General features: G+C 35.0%; 1 protein-coding gene across 1 annotated transcript; it reads left to right on the forward strand.

Moving 5' to 3' along the window:
- Positions 1–614: 614 nt before the first annotated feature.
- LOC128987334 (NAD-dependent protein deacetylase sirtuin-2) lies at positions 615–22,096 on the forward strand. Its single transcript, XM_054408123.1, has 8 exons — positions 615–816; positions 5,060–5,229; positions 6,960–7,056; positions 15,959–16,191; positions 17,212–17,335; positions 18,979–19,171; positions 20,875–21,061; positions 21,861–22,096. The coding sequence occupies exons 1-8, from the start codon at positions 801–803 to the stop codon at positions 21,993–21,995; spliced, it is 1,155 nt and encodes a 384-aa protein (XP_054264098.1). The 5' UTR covers positions 615–800; the 3' UTR covers positions 21,996–22,096.
- The last annotated feature ends 1,069 nt before the right edge of the window (positions 22,097–23,165 follow it).

A 23,165-nucleotide genomic window follows, 5' to 3' on the forward strand; every position in this document is an offset into this window, starting at 1 on the left:
CAATCTGAATCGGGTCTGACTTAGGGGAGGTACAAATGAGGCATTTAGTTCAAAATTCCTCCGTGAACAGCGCTGTAGTAGAGAGCACTTTGGCAATGAAGGTTTACTAATCGCTAAAATAGTTCTGCTCATAAAATAAAATTATAAATGCCTCAAATTCAATTTTACTATTTTTTAATTATAAAATTAAACTATCATAACCTAACCGAACTAACCAAACTTGCTGATAAAGAAATAATATAACAAGAGTTTAGTAGTCGGAAAAATAATTCTGTTTATTAAATAAAACTAGAAATTGCTCAATTAAAATTTTATGACTTTATTATAAAATTAAACTGTAATAACCAAACCAAACCAACCAAACTTGCTGATAATAAAACAAATCTTGGACAAAAAGTTAATGCTTCCAGCGGGATTCGAACCCGGGACCTACAGTATATCAGCCTGGCACGCTAACCATTAGACCACCGAGGCCCGATGGCTATCGAAAGTTTTGTTACGGTAATGGCGTTCCCTCAGCTAATAAGAAGCCCTCAGCTGTCATCGTAGCCTCTTCTATACCTCCCCTGAGTAAATACCATCTGAATCTAGGATTCACTGGATTGAGAGGTTATGTTTTGCTTTTGTGTTTGAAATTTGACGTCAATTCAATTTACATACTTAATAATCGAGACAGGGTTCAGAGAGAGGCTTCTGAGTGACAATATCAAAAAGCCTGCTCAGCATTTTTACCTCAGATCGCATCGGAACTTTTAAGTAAAGAGTAAGTTAAGGCATAACTGGAAAATTAAACCCTGACTATGGCATCTAAGGAAGGTAAGGGAAAGAGAAACAGAATAACTTACAGTATTTTGAAAGGGATCAAATCGTTGAACCTTGATATTAAGCCTATCTCTTTGACATTATTAAAGAATATAAATTGTGTATCAACAGTCAAGGCCAATCAATGTTTGTAGGATTCTAGCTTAGCTTGTTCTCTTTTTATGAGAAGAAGAATCTTATTTTTTGAACAATATTGCTGCAAAGTGAACTAGGCCTATTTTCTTCAGTACTTATACTTAACACTAAGTAGGCCTAATACCGAAACCCTAGCTATGCTGACGCTAACCGAAACCCTCAGTCTGTGAGGCCCTATTTGAAAATTATGGAACCCGCTTAGAAACACACAAACCAAAACCCTGGGCCTGTGAGACCCCGCTTTAAAATACACTAATGCTGGGCTTCTGAGACGGGCATGCGACTGTGTGAATCATGAGATAGGTACTCTTAGAAAAATTAAGTATGCATGGAATAAAAAATACTGAATTAAAATGGTTCATATCATATTTAAAGACCCGAAAACAAAGACTTATTTTACAAAAAATGCAGAGAAATTATAAATCAGAGTGGAACATTAACCCCAATGGAGTTCCTCAGGGCTCCATTCTCGGCCCTTGTTTATTTATTATTTATGTTAATGATCTATGCAATGCTACTAAGATGTTCACCTTTCAATACGCAGATGATACCGCTTTAATTTGCACAGGACAAAACAATGAGTTCATTCAAGCCTCAATAACTAAGGAATTTCAACTCCTTGGGGATTGGTTTGCAGTAAATGGCCTGTCCATGAATGTGGCAAAAACTCAACTAATTAAGTTTTCTGCATCCAATATTAACCAAGAAATAATTGTAAATACAAACTTAACTACAATTCATTCACAACAGTCAATAAATTATTTGGGAATAGAAATCGATTCACAACTAAATTGGCAAAAACACATTAAAAACCTATCAAAAAGACTACGCTCAGCAACATTTGTTCTCACAATAATTCGGGATACTACTAATCTAGAAACACAAATAGTAGTATATCACGCATATTTTTAATCGATTATGAATTATGGAATTACTGTATGGGGCTCATCAAGCCAGGCCAAAAAAAGATTTATTCTCCAAAAAAGAGCTGTAAGATTAATGGCCAGAGTCTCCCGTAGAACACATTGTAAAGATTTATTTATTAATTTTAAAATTTTAACTTTTTTTAGCTCTTATATTTACAAATTGGCATTAATGGTTAAAAGTGATTTCGACACATTCATGGACTGTCAACAATCTCATCCACATAACACAAGATTCAAAAATATTATAAAACCAGTTCAACATAGGCTTAAAATCTTTCATTTATCCCCTCAGTATATGGGACCAAAAATTTACAATAAATTACCTAATGGGATTAAAAACATTGCCTCATTCTCTAAATTTAAACTATCTTTAAAAAATTTCCTTTTGGAGAGGGCATTTTACTCGTTAGAGGAATATCTGGAAAATGAGTATATTTGAAAGATATTTTTTTTTTTTTTTTTTTTTAATAGAGGGCCAGGCTTACAAGTTACCATGGGATTGCATCGCAGCTAGAACAGCTTATTGTGCACCCTCGTTCACAGGTCCTCATTCTCCGTCAAATCCCAGGTCCTTGGTGAACCGTGAGAGCCTCTTGACTATGGTGACCTGTTCTTCCCTTTGATCTCTCATCAATAGGCCAAGGGATCTCATACGCAGACCTTGTAGGGCTGGGCACCTAAATATACCTTCACAGCTTTCACAAGGTCTCTGGCTGGGGCAAGCCGTAGCGAGATTTCTCTGAAAGGACTCAGCTCCTGAACTTGCTTGACCAGCCAATCCTTTGTGGCTGCGTCAGCACAGCCTCCACCTTTCTTCCTGGAGGCTTCATTAGAGTCAGCTTTGGGGGTACCACCCTTGCCCTGCTTTTTCCCAGCATCCTAGTTCCCGGAGGAACTGGCTTTACAGGCAGCAGAGTTAGGGTGCTTGGCAGCCCACACCAGCCTCCTCTCACTTCTGGATAGCACCTTTTCGCCTTTGGCTAAAGCATCCGCTATCCTCCGTCTTTGCAACTCACCCCTGGAAAGTCGTTTTTCGTACGAGGGGTCTCATACGCAGACCTTGTAGGGCTGGGCACATAAATATACCTTCACAGCTTTCACGAGGTCTCTGGCTGGGGCAAGCCGTAGCGAGATTTCCCTGAAAGGTCTCAGCTCCTGAACTTGCTTGACCAGCCAATCCTTGTGGCTGCGTCAGCACAGTCTCCACCTTTCTTCCTGGAGGCTTCATTAGAGTCAGCTTTGGGGGTACCACCCTTGCTCTGCTTTTTCCCAGCATCCTAGTTCCCGGAGGAACTGGCTTTGCAGGCAGCAGAGTTAGGGTGCTTGGCAGCCCACACCAGCCTCCTCTCACTTCTGGATAGCACCTTTTCGCCTTTGGCTAAAGCATCCGCTATCCTCCATCTTTGCAACTCGCCCCTGGAAAGTCGTTTTTCGTTCCTTTCCGGTTTCTGCGAGCTTGTCGTCATCGTCAGATTTCAGTAGACCTTCCTCCTCCATTTGGGTCAGACTGTCTACATTGTTCTCACGAATACCGGGTATTTAAGTCCACCTCCCCAGTGACCCGATTAGAGAGGTAAGGGGTGTGTACGACTGGGTTACCCCTGGTTCCCAGAAGGCTCCGTTAAGACACTGAATATTAGGCCCCCAGTGCCACAAGACTCTTGGCACGGATCGCATTACACCTTAGTCTAGGGCCCCCCTCACTTGGTTCTGTAGGTGGACCAACACCCAGTGGCAGAAGGTAGCTCTCCGCAGCTAACAAGTGAGAGTTGGGGTTTAGGTTGTGGCCAATCTGCCGAACCAACCCCGCATGCGAGGTTTGGCCGGAACGGGGCGAAATTTTCTCCCACTCACTAAACCCCCATACCTTCCTTTGAAAGATATTGCTTCTCCCATAGGTTTGTAGCTTATTATATGCTTTATTTCTTTTGTAAGCTATTTTATTTTAAAATGTAGTATAGTATTAGTATTAGACTTTGTGACAAATCACCTGTCAAGAGAATTGATGTAATGTGATGATGTTTAATAAATAAATAAATGTTATGAACAGACAACCTGTCAAGGTCACGGCACCCATGCAAAATGAACAAACAATATATCAACAGGTAGGGGAGGAAAAGGGGGGAAGGTATTGATGGAATGAAATCCTCCAAGTAAACAGTGTTGCCAACATGCGTTTGTGAAAATTCCCTTGGGCCTGTCAGACCGCGGGGTTTCGGTAAAAGTGTTAAGTTAGCATGGCACCTTTTACCCAAACTCACTGTAAACGGAATAACTTTGCAATATCAAGACAAAATCAAAAGTCTTGGATTGCTGATGAAACACACAAATTGGCTGACTGACACGGTGGTAAATACTTGTAAAAAAGTGTTTGCCGCTGTTCACACACTGAAAAAGATGCAACGACTCCTTCCTTTTCATATTAAACTCTTACTGGTCAAATCACTTGTGTTTCCACTCTTCAATCAGCCTACTGCAACACTGTGGTGAATGATATGTGGCTTTGGCAACAAAATTATTGTATTCGATTTCTATTTGATCTTTAAAAGGCATGACAACCACGACACATCCTATTACATAAATGAATCAATTTTGAAATTAGATGACATCAGAACAATCCGAATACTTTCAATCACTCATTCAGCCATCAGTCTTGGAATTCCAATGCAAAGAATTTTAAATTTTTGAATGAAAGAGGCGCAAGGGTTACTCGCTCTGGCTCGTCCAGGTTGCGCATTCCTCACAGAACAACTGTTTATAATAAATCATTTGTAGTCACAGCATGCCGCCTATGGAACTCCATAGGCCCTACCCGATGCCATTAAATCCATAGAAAACCGATGACTGAAGGTGACACTGAAAGACTATTACCTCAACTTAATGGTAGTGGCGTGGCGGGATGAGTGTATGTGTGTGTGACTGTATGCTAGTGAAAAAGAAGAAATGTACCGGTATCTTATGTTATCTTAGTTTTTCTTATTTTATGAAATTGGCATTTTACTGTTGTTCTGTCATTATTATTACACTACCTATTGGAGGTTAAACTGTAGGAAAAGACCATGAGGTCCTAAGTTCGCCTCAATAAAGAAGCATTTTCATTTAATTTAATTTTATTTCACTATTAAGGTGGCTGCTAAACATCTAAAACCTGTGACATATTTCATTAAATGATACAGAGGGCGAGGAAGCCTCAGGAGGATCTGACTCCAGAGAGCCGAGCCGAGAAGGACCATCAAGCTCACAAGGATATGACGATGATGAAGGAACTGTGGAACTGGTCCGGCGCTACCTTGCAGAGAAGTTAGGGTTTTATAAAGAAGACAAGGAGAAAGAAGATGTACCTAAGGTATTTACTGTAGCCTATTGTAAATAGTTGTATAGTAATATATCTAGAGGATGCAGTGGAGTTTAAAGACAACTGCTAACCGCAAACAAATCGTAAACGCTATCATGACCTTCATAGGCCTAGAAACAATAAAATTATAAGGCCTATGATTTTTAGGCTATGGCTTTACTCTGTCAGTAACTTAGTCAAAATTATGTCAACATTTCAATAACTTATACAGTGGCGGAGCCAGGTTTTGAGGTGTAAAAATTGCTTAAATGCCCCTCTCTCCCAAACATCAAACATCACCATACATAGGTATCATTTCCCTCTAAATGGTCTTTGCAGATATTTTGTTTATGAGTAAAATATGAATTAATATAGGCCTATTTTTAATGTAAAGTTGGCTAATAGAAAGAAGGGACGTTTTCTCAAATAAAGCAACAGACAGGTATCGCCTGCATCTTCCTGTAAAGATTGTTTAACAACTGTAATGGTTGTTCTACATTTTATTTTGGACAAACAGAGAGGTGAATTTCTTGCCGATTCAAAGAACTTACCATATTCAGGCAATAAAATCAAACAACAACAAATGTTACGTCTTTATTTTCTGAAAATATTTTATTGCATAACCTAACTTATGGAAAAATAGAAGAGAGTGTCATAGAGTAGTCCTATAGTCAAAAAAGTGAAAGGATGAATGTTAAGAAAGAATTGTACATTTATCTCAGAAGAACTGTAGACATAGATAGATTACTATATATAGCTATATATACTCGTGATTCATAATGGGACAATGAAGCTAAATAATAAAGGGTATCCAAAAAAGAATTACATCATTTTAAAAGGTCAAACTAAAAGATACCTAACATGGCCATTTAGATGTCAAATTGGAGTTAAAATACCTTACTTAGTTTTGTTTTCCGTGAAGCAAGGGAGGAAACCTTAATCTTGGCATGCGCTAAACAGATGCGTGGTGGCAGGCTACCATTGTGACTTATACGCCTGACGCCAGCGGAAGAAATCTGACAATCCTAAATCGGAATCAAAAAATAAATTGCTCTAAGAAAGTCTTTATATAGTCAAACATACCTAATGTTATTCAACATACTAGTGGTATTCGCAAGAGATTGAGACTTCATGTCTATAAAATTCAGTCAAGAATCAGTTTAAACCTGCTGATCACTCTAAGCTTACAGACTTTGCCAGATTAATGCTCATATAAGATTGATAACAATCCGAGTTTCGTTACATTTTTTCAAAGTTAATCAAAATGTATAAAAATGTTTCTTATTTTACCTTCTATTTGGCATCTAAATGGTTTAATTATCTTTGCCAAGCAACGGCTGTTAAAAATTCTGGCATTCTTTTTCTGATACCCTGTATAATCAATGAATAAGAATAATTCTGTTTCTTTAGATCCGCTGTATGAAATAGTCACTGCTTCATTTTAGCAAAATCTAACAAAACTTATTTTTACTACTTGGTGTAATTAAATTAATTTCTTTGAATAATTTAGGTAGGTTAAGGGGTTAAAATTTCCTATGCTAGGTAGGGTACTGTACTCACTATACGTAGTACAGTGTATAAGTGGTGCTATAGTCCAGTAGTTTTCACATGAAAGACTATGTGACATACTCACAAATATCTAAACTTTCACATTGTTAATATTATAAGATAAGATTTCTGTGAGTTAACTTCTGGTATCTATTTTGCCTATTTGAGTATAATGTTTATTCAATTTTTTTCAGGTGCTAGAAGATGTATCAGTTGATGGAATCGTTAAATTAATAAAAGAGGGAAAGTGTAAAAAAATTGTAACTCTGGCTGGTGCCGGAATATCAACATGCAAGTATTGTAATATTGAATAATGATAAAGTTAGTCTAGCATTTACCTAATCAAAAACTCATGTCTAGTCTACTGGAAACATAAGTTGGCTAACTGCAAAGGATGCAAAGTGATCATTATTCACGTAGCTAAGATAAACTATATCTAAGGGTCTCGATCCCGGGCCTTCAATCCAATCCCGAGATATCGGGATTCATCTCAGCCGATCCTGGGATCAATCCCGGGACTATATTATTTTATGATTTTAACTTTTTAGCCATTTTAAATGAGCGAGAAGTCCCCTCGTTGAGTCTTTTAAGGGAAGAATCACGAATAGCAGCGTAAAAATGTTATTTTGACTGACAGCAATGACTAAAACAATATAAGGTACTGTAAAGCAATAAACCATCTGCTTATGTAGTAGCATGTGTATGAAAAACATAATTTAGGATTGTAACAAATTTCATCACCACACTAATAACAGTAAATAACCAAATACAAAGATAGTTATAGACCTTATACTTAAGCAATCTTAATAATGAAATTATAATGGTGTGTTTATAATTTTTAGGGCTTCAATGTTATCAAGAAAATAATACTTCAATTACCGATTGCCATGCTATGTTTGCCACACGAATTGCGTTGTTTGCGTTTAAAATCAAAAGTAAAACTCAAAATAACTTATAGGCCTACTGTAATTAAGTTCTAACTAATGTAATAACATTTACAGAAAGTAAATCCTATTTGTCTAAAAACATAAAACATATATTTACATTCGTTCGCCTATTGAGATTAATGATAATCAAATTTTCCAATCAAAATAGGTCACAACTACCATTTCATATATATGTTTATCGTCCAAAAAATAAACAGTAGGCCTATATGTGTTTCAATCAAGTGTTATTGGACGTATTTTTTTTATTTTCCGTAAGTAAAACTCCTCATATTCATCTATCTATATATATAAAATCCAATGTATGTTTGTTTGTTTGTCCTTTATGGACTCCGAAACCGCTCAACATATTGTAATGAAACTTTCAGGCATTATTAAGCATTATTCAAGGATGGTTTGTGTGAAGTTTGGTGCAGATCCGTCAAAAGGGCTCCGCCCCTGTGGCTCTGGAGTTTTCCATGATAACCTTATGAGTACTCATATTTAAATGGAATTAAAGAATCTTAATAGCTGGTTCAACTAAACAATTTGATTCTGTGGTGTTCAATAGCATTAAAAAGTTAATAGGTTTACCAACAGGGTGCAGCACTATATTTATTTTTAATTTATGAGAACAGTTAATTTGCAACCAAAAGGTGAGTGAGCGTAGCGAACAAACTTCAACCTGGAGGTGAGTTAGCGTAGCGAACGAGCTAACCTGAAGGCAAGTGAGCGCAGCGAACGAGCTCCAACCTGAAGGTGAGTAAGCGTAGCAAGCGAACTTCAACCAGGACGTGATTGAGTCATGCGAACGAGCTCATCTTAAAAATGAACTAGCTTTGACATAAAACCACATTAGGACAGGACGACGTCTGTTGGGCCAGCTAGTAAAAAATAAATATAAACATAGGTTTTGCAATCCCGTTAATCCCGGGATTAAAAGACACCAATCCTGGGATTTCTAGGTATCAAAAATCGACCGGGATCCTGGGATTGAGACCCCTAACTTTATCGTTACCAAGGTTTTAAAATCGTCCTTTATAAAAGGAGATAACAATACATTAAGTTTACTTAAAATGGTTTACAATACCTGCATATAGTAATCCTTTGTTACTGTTTCGGCAACTAGTTTCGGTTCTTCTGAACCATCACCAGGCCTCAAGATGTCAAGTAATCACTTCATTCGAAGGTCATTAACAAACAGAGTTCAATAAATAAAACATTTAAGACACATGATAACATAGAACGGACACACGTTTACAAGAAACACGAAACACACGAAGGGACATTGACAAAATCGATCGTGACCGGGCTGAAGTAAAGTCTAGACTGGCGTTCTCAGACTAACTCTTTAAAAAAAATTAAGTTTATTATAAGATCAAATGTTTTTTTTTAGAGAATTTCCCATATAGGGAATAAGCTATTACCATAGGTCTCATGGTAAGACCTGGACGCGGGACCGATTTACTTTTTCGTTTTGAGGTCCCCAGAGGCCAAAAACACCATCCGTTCAAATTCATACATATATATATATATATATGTTTATATATAATAAAGAAAGCATACTAACTCAGTACCCTGAAATTATTTTTATTTTTAAAACTCTACATGTTTCGACCTTTAGGCCATTTACAAGAGTAACCATATATATATATATATATATATGTTTATATATATATATATGTTTATATATATATATATATATATATATATTTATATATGTGTACAAAAATTATCCGATTTTGATGAAATTTGGTATAAACAAGTAAACCTACATTTATTCGAACAAGTTAGCGAACCAGCATGATCGAACCATGGGAACGGGGAATTATGGGGGGTTTTATGGGGTAAAAATGGGTTTTCCCATTTTTGACCATAAAAACATAAAATTTTGGAAATTTTTTCTCAACCATTTTGTAGATTTTAAAAAAGAAATAATTAAGTTCATTGAAGCATTGTTGTATGCCTAATGGTTACGGAGAAAATTAAAAAAAGTGCAAATTTAAAATTCCCATGTTATTCTTATGGAGAAAATGAAAACTGCTGTAGTTTACTTGTTTATGGATGTTGATCAAATTTGGAAAATTAATTTATTTCATCCTATACTATTGACGTTTGGTCAAAAAACATTGTTAACATTCCCCGTAGCAGCAAACCTAAGCACTCGTTAAATCTAATGTTATTTAAATTGGGATTATGTCTTATTTATGGAAATATTTTAGTAAATATGTAATCAGACAAGTTGAAATTCGCTTAGTCTGCAGGTTTGCTGCGGCGGGGGATGCATTGCACGACGTCCAAGTGCCACGACGTCCAATAATATTTATTCAGTGCCACGACGTCCAAAACATAATTTTTGAGTTGTTGCACGACGTCCAAGTGCCACGACGTCCAAGAGTACAGTAACTGCCAAAAATATAGTCTTTCTACAAGCTTTGGACGTCGTGGCACTTGGACGTCGTGAAACAGCGCACTATAGGATTGTAAAAAAGTAACATTTGCACGACATCCAAAGTCGCTGCCAGTTGCACGACGTCCAAGTGCCACGACGTCCAATAAACATTTGACTGTTGCACGACGTCCAATATAGCTCAGCGCTGTTGCACGACGTCCAAGCTCCTTCATGATGACCGGTTACGATGACCGGCTACTTGCCGAACAGTGTTCTCTCGTGTAAAATGCTTATGGAACCTTTATTAGTTATATATACATGGGTATATGTTCTTGTTTAGAAATATATATACTATGAATATTTGTACCATTAATTGAAACATCATAAAGTAAAAAAAAACATAAAAAGAAATGATAAACAAGGCAACAGTTGGAAAACTATAAGGCTTACATGGTTTGAAAAATGATGACATTTTGTTAACAACCGATAAACTTCATTATGTTTGGAGTAAGCTTTTAAATACTTATTTTTTCAAGACTAGATGAATGTACATTGATCAACATGATCTTTGAAAACTATTTTTTATACCCTCATTTTAATTTTTACTAGTATAAAGAATAGAATGCCTTTTTCAAACTGTTTTTAGGCTTCAATTAAATGTTCTTATGTCGCAAATATGCTTATTAATAGTATTCACTTAACATTGAATTAATTTTATTTCAATAAATTTTGTGTTTGTGTTTTGCTACACCACTGCAACGAAAAAAAACCAAAATTTAAATTTATTTAATTTAAATTGCAACCAATGAGAATATCATATAAATAAGTTGTTCACAGGGTTCTTTTGTTTCCCCAACTCTAAAATACAACGCACATGAATTGAAAATGTTATGGGTTTTAATAGTACTGTAGCAAATCGAATATCAATAATGTTAACGTATAACAATAAATTTACATATTCCTAGATATTCCTAGGAACACCACAGCCTCAAAATTCAACATTACAGTATATTTACTCAAGATTTATTGTTTTCATATAGCACAGTTGATGTTGCCAACTAGCGTGGGAGCGGAAGTCCTGATAAAGGCTGGTTCTCGGAAAAGTAATAAACTTGTAGTTTGAATGAAACATTTTTTTTATTTTGTACAGGATTCATGGGATCCTCAGCATAAAGTACAAACCACATACAAACTGCAAAATGTGTGTCGAAGGTCTGATTAGACCTTCCGAGGTTTAGACCTTCATCAACTGATCCGTTTTTTACCTTCCTTTAATTTATTCTTTTTCATGTTGTGCTTCTTGTAACATACATAGACTAGAGGGCCGCTCATGCCCTTGACAAATAAATTAACATTTTCGCACAAATACAAATCAATATCGTCATTAGACAAGAATGAAAAAATAAAATTTATAAACAAAACCTACCACGGCATATTCTTGAACAAGTATGCCTACAAACCTACGATAAGCATGTTTGTTATTATTATACTTAACCTACAAATGCTATGACTTTAGGGCATACCTGCTTTCCTAGATAAAATATCCGAACTAATTGCGAGTGCAATGTGAACTTAGAAAAATACTAGTAAGAATTTACAACTGTGAATTTCTCAGAATTGATTGACAGTTCAGACGAACCTATGGCCACAGACTACGGAAACCTACAGTATTATATTGTATTAGTATACTGTATTTGTATTATTGTGTTACTAGCAGAGTACCCGTCCTTCGAACGGGGTTGGCATATAAGTATAAATGCTTATTGCAGTTATGGGAGAGGACACGATTAAAAAAAAAAAATGGTCTTTTAATTTATACGGTATCCTATAGTGTAGCACACATCTACCATAGTCCTGATGTTCTACCACTGCACCTAAGCCATGGAAAAAAGTAAAGTTCTCATTGTGTACCACAACTTTTTTATGCTAGTTGGTTCAAATTAGCTGTGGTCATTAATGCAAACAAACAACATAATAGTGCTGCACCCTGTTTGGCAAGCCTTATAACTTTTTAATGCTGTTTAATATCATAGAACCAACTTGTAAAGTTGAAACGGCTGACAAAATTCTTTAATTTCTTTAAATATGAATATTCATAAGGTTAACATGAGAAAGTCCAGAGCCAGAACCACCGGGGCGGAGACTGAAAGAATTTTTGAGGTAAGAATATGTTAATCGGGGATGTCATCTATCATCATACCAAATTTCAACCTTGTCGGTTTAGGATTTTTCGTGTTTGCTTGTCACAAACATCCATCCATCCATCCATACATCCATACATCCATGGTTTGCACTGTAAACATAAAGCTATCACAATAGTTCCAAACCGACAAATAGAAAAATAGGAAAATATAAATAAATATGGAAAATAGGGTAATTTTCTAACATATTTTAGTGAAATTATATAATCAGGCAAATGGAAATTCAGTCTACAGATTTGCTGTGGCAGGGGGATTATATCACGGTTTACACAAAAATAAATCAAAACATAAACCTCATAACACTCAGAAAAAGGGCCTATAGGTTGATAGGGCAACGATTATAGAATCTTAATTATTTCCTATATCCATGATGAAAGATGTCTTTTAAAACGAATTATTCCCTGTAAAATATTATTACAGCATTTCACAAAAATAGAACAGACTCAGTATAATAGGTCATAAACATAAACAAATGAAGTAACTGAAAGAATCATATGCTAATTAAATTACATTAACATACGGTTTGACAGCTACATTTATTTAAGTAATGTAAAATAATGTTTACATTCGGGCTAGTAACATCATTATTCTTAATTTATAATCCTTACCCTCTCTGTTCTAATATTCGTGCATTATTTAATATGTTTGAACCAGCTGTGTGGAATTGTGAAATCAAAATTCATTTGACAGTTAGTCTGGTTGTTTACATTTTTAAATTTAAATTAGGTGAACCGACATATCGGCCCTCTGATCATCAAAAATACCAGACCTTCATGATTTTTTCGTTACGAAAGGTGTATCCCGAGATTGTGTGACAATCGAGCAATCTCTGGACCTTTCCTCAGACCACTCACCTGTAATTTTAACGATCGCTTCAACTGTTATATCCAAACCTATTCCACCACATTTATGTAACAAAAATACAGATTGGAATTATTTTCGTGAATTAATAAATCAAAATTTAAAGATTTCTGTGTGTTTGAAGAGCGAAGAAGATTTGAATCTTGCTGTTGAACATTTCAACAAAACAGTTCAAGACTCCGCTTGGAGAGCAACTCCAGACCAGAATAAACTTAATATAAAATCTGGAATAAGCTATCCAATTGAAATTAATAGGAAAATTGCCGGAAAACGCCGACTCTGTAGAATATGGCAAAACTCTAGAGACCAGACGGATAAAAGAAATCTAAACAGGCCCACTCAACAACTAAAAAGGTTACTGTTTAAATTAAACAATGGGAGATTTCAAGATTTCACATAAAACCTTTCTCCATCTGAAGCTAGTGACTACTCCCTTTGGAAAGTTACAAAAAACCTAAAACGTCCACAAATTTGCATTCCACCTATTCTTAAAGAAGACGGTTCTTGGGCCAAAAACAACACCGAGAAAGCAGATGTCTTTGCTTCATACTTCAAAGAAGTGTTCAGACCATATAATATAAATTCAAACGTTGAACAAGAAATTTTGGAATTCCTCGATTCTCCAAATCAACTTGATTTTCCGATAAAATTGTTTACACCATCTGAAGTAGCTAAAGTAATAAAAGACAATTTAAACGGCAAAAAAGCCCCCGGTTATGATCTGATATCAGGTAAAGTGTTGAAAGAGCTGCCTAGAAAAGGAATAGTATTCCTTACAGTACTTTCCAATGCAGTTTTACGCCTCCAATACTTCCCAATACAGTGGAAGGTTTCACAAATTGTTGTTATTCCGAAACCTGGTAAACCTTTAAATCAAGCATCCTCGTATCGGCCTATATCTCTTCTTCCCGTGGTTTCAAAAGTTTTTGAAAAACTTTTTTTAAAAAGACTGCAAATTATAATTGACGAAAAAGAATTGTTGCCTTCCCATCAGTTTGGATTCCGCCGAAAGCATTCCACTAACGTCTTGAAAATAAACGATCTTGAAGATCTTGAAAATAAACATTTTTTGTTCATCTGCTTTTTGGACGTAGCCCAGGCGTTTGATAAAGTCTGGCACACAGGACTATTGTTCAAAATTAAAACTTTGCTGCCCCATACACACTATGGAGTGTCGAAATCGTATTTGTCCAAACGCTTTTGTCAAATTAAATATCAAGATGTAGTTACAGATGTGCATGAAATTGAATCAGGTGTACCACAAGGCAGTGTTCTTGGACCTATTTTGTATACATTTTGTTCACGTATGACCTTCCAAGTACTCAGGGTATTACAGTTGCAACATTTGCAGACGACACTGCTTTTTTTGTCATCAAATCAGGATCCTATTCTAGCATCATCAAAGCTTCAGGCCTCAGGCTGCATTAGACGATTTGTCTCAGTGGCTACAGAATTGGAAAATTAAAGTAAATCAAACAAAATCCGTTCAAGTTACATTTACTATGTATACAAGAACTTGTCCCCAAGTAACATTGAATAATGTAATGCTTCCACAATCCAATGAAGTTAAGTACCTTGGTATAAAAAAAATAAATTTTGTAGGTTTGCTCTTGTTACCATGGATACCATCAATCAATATTTTAAGATCTCTCACCTCAAATTTTTGAAAGCCCACGGGGCAGAACCCTAGAACAATAACGAAGAGGGAATAGTTGTATAATATATATCCTCGGAGCTGTAGCTTCATTTGAGTGTAATTTTGAGCCCAGTCGGTTCAGTACTTTTTGAGATTATCTCATACAAACACAAACACACACATACACCAAGACACACATACACACAGACACCACCTCTTCTTTATAATAGATAATAGTATAGATAGATAGATAGATTACTATTATAGTATTATATATTATCTGTGCTATGGCTAAAATACGTTTTTATTACTGCATCAGCTGGAGAAACTCTCTGAATATCTGCTTCAACCATTTGTTGTCAAACATTGATCTCGTCAAATAATGAAATTATTTTTCGTATACACTAATAGAGCTAATGTACTAAAAGAAAACCTTCTTTTAGTTTAAAAAATAAATGTTTAACAGGAAACAATTTTAACCATTGTAGTAACACCATTGTAGCTTAAAAAGTTGATAATTGATAGTTCACATAATATTTAGCACATTTGACGGATAAACCACACTTTGGACCTCGTGGCACTTGGACGTCGTGCAACAGTCAAATATTGATTGGACGTCGTGGCACTTGGACGTCGTGCAACTGGCAGAGGCTTTGGACGTGGTGCAAATGATACTTTTTTACAATCCTACAGTTCGCTGTTTCACGACGTCCAAGTGTCATGACGTCCAAAGCTTGTAGAAAGACTATATTTTTGGCAGTTACTGTACTTTTGGACGTCGTGGCACTTGGACGTCGTGCAACAACTCAAAAATTATGTTTTGGACGTCGTGGCACTGAAAAAATATTATTGGACGTCGTGGCACTTGGACGTCGTGCAACACTCCCGCGGCGGGGGTATTTTGTTATTTTTTTTACATAAATTGAAAATAAAAGTAGTTATGTTAAAGCATTTTCTATATGTTTTTGACCTACTCAAGTTTTTTAATAGTTAGTAAAATTGATCAATTAGTTTCTTCCTTTAGTAAAAATTAAATCATTAATTAATGTTTAAAAAAAATGTATTTTGCTTTTGAGCCTTAAGCTGTCATGTCTAGGAAGATACCTACTAATTCCAAACTTACTAGTTCCAATTATTAAGTTAAAATTATTTATATCTATTGACCAAATGTTTGTTGCAGCTGCTGGTATTCCAGACTTTCGATCACCTGGTTCTGGTCTCTACCACAACTTGCAGAAGTATAATTTGCCTAACCCTCAGGCAATATTTGAGATAGGGTTTTTTCGGGAAAATCCTCAACCATTCTTTACACTTGCCAAAGAATTGTATCCCGGCAGCTTCAAGCCCACTGTGTGCCACTACTTTATAAAACTCCTCCATGAGAAAGGTGTTCTTCTAAGGCACTATACACAGGTTAGTTCTGATTAGAATACATTTTGGTTTACCTCACTGAGCTGGAAATAAACTGGACTGGAGGTAGCACTGGCACGGCAACTGTGCTAGAAAATTGACACGCTGTAAAATTTGGTTATGTTGGTACCATCTAGAGGAATCAAGCAGCTCATTGGCTCGTGGCTTTATCCCACAATCTCCTGTTCTTAAGTAGTGTTCTCTATTACCTAGTTGAGTTCTAATGTACTAAGTACAATCTACTTTACCCCTAGTACATATGGCGGTCAAAGTCCCTCAATTCTCTCATTCAGTGCTACCTCCAGTTGTATCTCTAGCTCAGTGGTGTGCTTGGACAGTACTACCATCTCCCTTATCAAGTTCACATTTCTCTGTCAATGTTTCGGTTTGTCAACTTTTCAACATTTTTAAGTTCTTGGAGTATACTATAACATTTAGTTGTTTATTTTATGTTTCCCTCTTAATCCGTTATTTTTTTTTAATCCTACCACTTATTGGACGTTGTGCTTTGGTAGATTGTATCTTACATTTTCAATCTTTTACTGCCCTTTTTTGTATTTTGGACAAGTTTTAATCCTGTTTGGTCATTCAACAGACAATTTTCAATTGAAAATTCAGCATTATTTGAATGCATAGTTGTGTTTTCTGTATGCCAGAAATAAAATTGGAACACAAATTTGGGTTTTCTCTCATTAATAAAATGTTAGCACTGTTTCAGAGACTCAACAAAGTGAAATTTGTTAAAATAATCATTAAAAACGTTTTAGGCATCACATACAGCTTGATATGCAGCTGGATTGTTACAGAGCTCACTGGTTTAGTTCCGAGAAAAGTAAGCTCGGCTTTTTGATGGCTCAAAACTGGACCCAGCTGTCCTCTACAGTATAGTGCAAATACAGACATATTACAAAAATCATATAATGTAACACTAAAATTGTATTCTACGTGTTTCCTTAGATATAGATTTTAGTCTTCTGATCGATTTAATTTATATACATATATTTAATTTGTATATGTTGATAGAACATCGATACATTGGAGAGAGTGGCCGGCATGCCTGGAGATAAAATTATCGAGGCCCATGGGACATTTTACACATCACATTGTCTTGATTGTAAGAAGGAGTACTCTATGGAATGGATGAAAGGTATTTAGGCGTACTTCTCTTAGGGTATCCTATGTTTGATATTAATATTGCTGAATGATGTTTTGGGATGGTCTCATGTTTTATGTCTAGTCTAGTATACTTTTAAAATCTACAATATTAAATTTTTAAAAAATTTTGTCAATAAGTTGAATGAAGAGTCATATAAAATGGTGGCCAATAATTGTAGGCTACTGGTTGCCTGATGGTCATATTATACAGAAATTCAACTCAGGCTCATTGCAAACCAAACACTTCAAAAATTCTATTTGACCAATTTTACAAACTAACCTGTTTCTCTATCTTGAGATTACATTAGGTTAAGTTGTATTACCATCCATACTTGTGTAAATTTATAAGGTATTCTATAGTGTATCACACATCTACCATAGCCCCAATGTTCTACCACTGCACCTAAACCATAGGAAAAAGTAAAGTTCTCATTGTGTACACAACTTTTTGGCCCGGCAGAATGGTTCAGTCTTATTGTACTGCTGTTGTTGTATTCGGGCGAATGTGCCACGATGTTTCTACCAAACAAAATGGTATGAACATATCTAGCAACAACCTCTTATCAGTCATTACAATATATTGATAGGCAAATTGTGTGGTCACCTATTTTGATGAACTGATATCCCGCTCTTCCAAGTCGTCCTCTTTCTCTTAGTAGTAGGGTCAAAAGGACGTATGATGTAATTGAATGTGATGTTAACTTTTTGGGCACTCTTTTCATAGGTAAGCAAAAATGGTGTGTGCCTTAATGAACCTCTTCAAGTCATTGATCTTCCTTTTTCTACCAGTTGTTTATAAATAAATATTGGGGTTTTAATGCTTTATAACTTTTATACTATTAAACTTACTGCTATAAATAATACATCAAATGAAAAAGCAACTCAAGAGTTTATGCTTTCCAACGACAAATTATTTAACAAAAACGATCCAGTAGAAATATAGATTTAATTGTACAAATTAAAAAGAAATCTTCAACTTTTTCATCACTATAAATTGGGAGGTTGCTTAACATTTTTGAAAATAACTTTTAAATAGTGAGGAAATCAACCAAAGTGGAAGGTAATATTCTGAAAAGAGAATAAACTTGCCTATAATTTATTATTATGCATTTCTTGAAAATACTCCAAAAAGGCAGCCAAAAATTGCCTACAAAAATGTGAAAATTCCCGTTTTCAATGTAGACAATAGAAATAGACATAGTAAACATTAAAAATGGAGATTTTCAGTTTCTTTTATTTTGAGGAAATTTTTGGCTGCCTCTATAGAGTATTTACAAGAAATGCATAATAGTTAATTGTAGGACATTTTATTCTCTTTCGGAATATCACCTTCCACTTTGGTCGATTTCCTCACCAGTTGAAAGTTATTTGCAAAAACGTTAAGCAACCTCCCAATTTATAGTAGTGAAAAAGTTGGAGATTTCTTTTTAAATTGGTACTATTAAATGTATAGTTATACTAGATCGTTTTTGTTAAATAATTTATTGTTGTAAGGCATAAACTCTTTGAGCTGCTTTTGATGTATTATTTGTAGCGGTAAGTTAAATAGAATAAAAGTTATAAAGCATTTAAAACCCCAATATTCATTATTAACACCCGGTATATTATGTTTGTCAATTTAATTTCTTGTTCCAGAGATAATCTTCCAAGACAGCGTCCCTACATGTACCTCGTGTAATGGTGTTGTCAAACCAGATATTGTGTTTTTTGGCGAAAATCTTCCTGCCTCATTCTACTCCAACTGCCCCAAAGATCTCCCTAATGCAGATCTCCTTATCATTATGGGTTCATCGTTGGCTGTGCAGCCGTTTGCCTCATTGGTTGATAAGTATGTTCTTCTTGATTAATTTAGTTTTTTTTGTTAACTATTGTTTTTACAACATTATTCCCTCCCCAACAAAGAGTTAGTTTTTAAAAAGGCTATGTTCGGATTCTATTGACTACTCGATTCCCATACTTAGGACATGTTTTTGGCTTTACTACATTAACCTGTGTTTTGCGATGATGTTTTACCCTCTGTATTGACTTTATATGTAAGTTGTTCAACTAAATAATAGGTTGATTTTTATGAAGAAAAAGAAATCATTTTTTCATATAGGCCTAACCTTTGACTATTGATACAACCAGTGCTTGATTTGTGAGGGAACTTGGCAGAACAAACAATTAAACAGTAGATTATAATATACATATTTGTATGTGACACCAGGTTTTGTATTTTAATTAAAAATTACTAAAGGGTGAGTGCTGAAATTATGAGATAATAGCTTTGTTAGTGGCTAAGATAGAACTAACTATTCCATCCAATGGGATCAGGTTTATAATACTGAAAGTATAGTATAGTACTTTGTAATTAGGCTATTTGTCCTATCTTAGGATCCAATCAGCAACCTTCAGACTAGTTGGAATTAGAAGTACTATATCCTCTAATATAACTAGGGCTGTGCGAATCCAGAAATTTTGGTTCGAATCCGAATCCGAATCATAGCTGTACAGATTTTATCGAATCCGGATCGAATCCGAATATTTTAATTACTCCCGAGTCGAATCTGGGTCGAATCCGAATCTCAAATTTACAGCCATTATCGAACCCGGATCGAATCCGAATCTGAAATTTAAAGCTGTTATCGAATCCGAATATTTAAACCTGTTCAGAGTCGAATCCGAATCCGAGGAAAGTCAGCAGTACCAATTTTCACATTTTTAGACCACATTTTCTGGGGCTGAAATAACTTAGTGAATTGCTTAAAAAAATTCTTGAAATGGGCCAAATAAAAAAGTTATAAAATTTAGGCCTACCTATTTGAAGTTTTGAAACTAAAAAATTGGGCATAGTTAGGCCTCTCACCTAGGCCTAAGTTACTCACTAAAAGTGATGGACTACCAATTTGTGTAGTCTAAAACATAGGCCCAGCCTATTATACACCTCGGTGTTAATCCTCCACACAAGCCTATGTCTGCATTACTATTACAAGTAACAACTCACACTGTGAGGTTAAGTTTACTGATAGCCAAGATAGGGTTCAAATGCGACCTAGACTAATGTGCCTAAAGCCTAACACCAAGTTGGTCAGGTTCCTAACATGAACCAGTCAACAGCAAATCGGAGTGCACAAGTAGTTTTTTAGTGTCTACAAAATTATATTCAATCAGAAACTAGTAAATTTGAATATCAAATCCCAACTCGGATCTATTTCCAAGAAATTCGAATATCGAATCCGAACCCGGATCTCTTACCAGTAAATTCGAATATCGATTCCGAATCCGAATCCAGTTAGAAACAGTAGATTCGTTCTCGAATCCGAATCGAATCTCTAAAAAGATTCGGATTCGATTCGTTTTTCGAACTATTCGCACAGCCCTGAATATAACCTACCCAGCTATATGCAGCTGATGCAACCAGTATCAACAAGTACTACTTAACAAGATTTTATTGAATGATGAACATTTGTTTTTTGTGTAAAGTCTAAAGGATTACAAATTAATAAAAAGAAATGAGTTATGCGCTACTACTTTTTATTTGTTACGTTTCAGAGTTAGGAAGACTTGTCCCAGACTACTGATCAACAGAGAGAAGGTGGGAGGACCCGACAGACTGATGCAGATGCTGGGCATGGGTGGTGGGTTGGACTTTGACTCTCCGTCCAACACACGCGACGTCATGTTGCTCGGGGACTGTGACCAGGGCTGCCAACTTCTGGCTGACAAACTGGGTTGGGGGGTAAGAACACTCATCATTCACCATACTTTCTTTATCCACCATACTTTCTTCTCCAAAAGTGGTAAAGAGATTGCATACAATAGTGCTTCATATTTGTCTTCCAATTGGCTGGCAACCCTCATATAGACATTTTTCTCTTTCATGACTATGCCACAAATAACCAAAATGTATGTTTATCATTGACTTTTGGTTACTGGAAAAGTCCTCCTATGCATATAGACCAGCTGTAGACATTTTTCAATTAAAATAAAATATAGCTGAATGATCCATTCACGGAGTATGCTGCTGTCAAATTTGATTTTCTCCTTTAGTTTTTAGTACTATAATATTTGATGTAACGACTTTAGTTTACAATATCTTTTATAGTTTTAGTTATCCTTTCAATTTTGCTTGGTTATAAAGTTTCTGTAGTCTACACAAATCACTGGTTGATATCAGCACATACAATAGTTGGTTTAGTTATACTTATTAAGGAAATTGACAGGAAAGCAGGCTTACCTTTAAATAAGTCCATAGAGACACATAAAACATCACAAAATTATGGACTTATTTAAAGGTAAGCCTGCTTTCCTGTCAATTTCCTTAATAATTCCTGGCAAATGCCCTATCTTTTTATAAGATAACCTTTAGTTATACTTACATTTTTTAAATCTAAAACGGGCAACTTTTAACATGGGAATCGGTTGTCTGCTTCTACCAATAGTCAAAACATGATATTATAATATTTTAGAATATTCTGCTATTGAAGCTTTATAATGTGTGCACATATATAAAATAGAAATTAATTGTGGAATTCCAGGATGAACTGAGAGAAATGGTCAAAACTGAGCATAAGAAAATTGATGAAGAAAAGAATACTCCAACCAAACAGAGTTCAGCTGAAGAAGAGCAAAAGGGTAGCGACTCTGAAAAGTCATCACTTCCAACCACTTAGCTGTTTTTACCATGGTTTTGCTTTTTTCTCTCCTTTACGAATTTCAATACAACTTTATACTGCTGTGATCTCCTTATACAATAAACTTAAATCAAGTCTTATTTATCATTAACTTTCCTAACCTACGTTTTGACCCAATTTGAAGCTTAATATTATTGTCATAGAGCATTGGTATGTAAATAATGAGATTTGTGAGTACAAAAAGCAGGAAAACGTCCTATTTTATGGAAAACTTAATTTAAACCATAAACATGAATAATTTAATTACACAATTATTTTATGGATGTAAATTTGTGATGATTTATCAAATTTATTACTAAACTTAATAAGTTATTCACACCAACACTTTTTGGGGATTTTTTAAAAACTTTCCAGAAAGAGGATACATTATTAAGGGTGTTTGGTCAAAAATTTGATGTCTTATTTTTTGTTATTGTTCAATTGTACTAAAAATTAGAGATACAAATATATAAGAATTTTTTTTTATTTTGAATATTAAGCGAGATATGGAGCTTGAAAGTAGAAAATTTTTCATCTTTGGTACCAATTCACAGGGAGAATGGGTAATGCGATTCTCACCAAAATTGGCATCCAGGTGTGGAAAAATAATATAATAATTACTAGCTATTTAAAATTATAAATTTAAAAAAAAGTTTTAAATTTTATTTTTTATATTTTTTTTAATAAAAAAAATTTAAAATAGCTCTTTGTTTTAGGGGAAAATTTATCTATATGTTGGAATTTTAAAAACTGTGATATGTTAATTCGTTTGGGCTGTGAATTCGTACCTTTGATGCCTTGCGCCGTCGGAGCACTACTCGTTGAGAGTTTGTACACTAACACAGGGGCTTTAGAATACAACGGTAAACATATTCTTTCAATGTTAAAAGATGTTAATAATTACATGATGTTTAAGTATTCTAAAGCCCCTGTGTTAGTGTACAAACTCTCAAACGAGTAGTGCTCCGACGGCGCAAGGCATCAAAGGTACGAATTCACAGCCCAGACGAATTAACATATCATAGTTTTTAAAATTCCAACATATAGATAAATTTTTCCCAAAAACAAAGAGCTATTTTAACATTTTTTAAATTTTTTTAAAATTTTTAAAGATTTTTATAAAAAATAAAGTTTTAAATTTTTTTTTTAATTTATAATTTTAAATAGCTA

The sequence above is a fragment of the Macrosteles quadrilineatus genome, unplaced genomic scaffold, assembly GCF_028750875.1.
Source record: "Macrosteles quadrilineatus isolate MER2022 unplaced genomic scaffold, UCM_ALF_1.0 Scaffold_2__2_contigs__length_208266976, whole genome shotgun sequence".
NCBI classification, from domain to species: Eukaryota; Metazoa; Arthropoda; class Insecta; order Hemiptera; family Cicadellidae; genus Macrosteles; species Macrosteles quadrilineatus.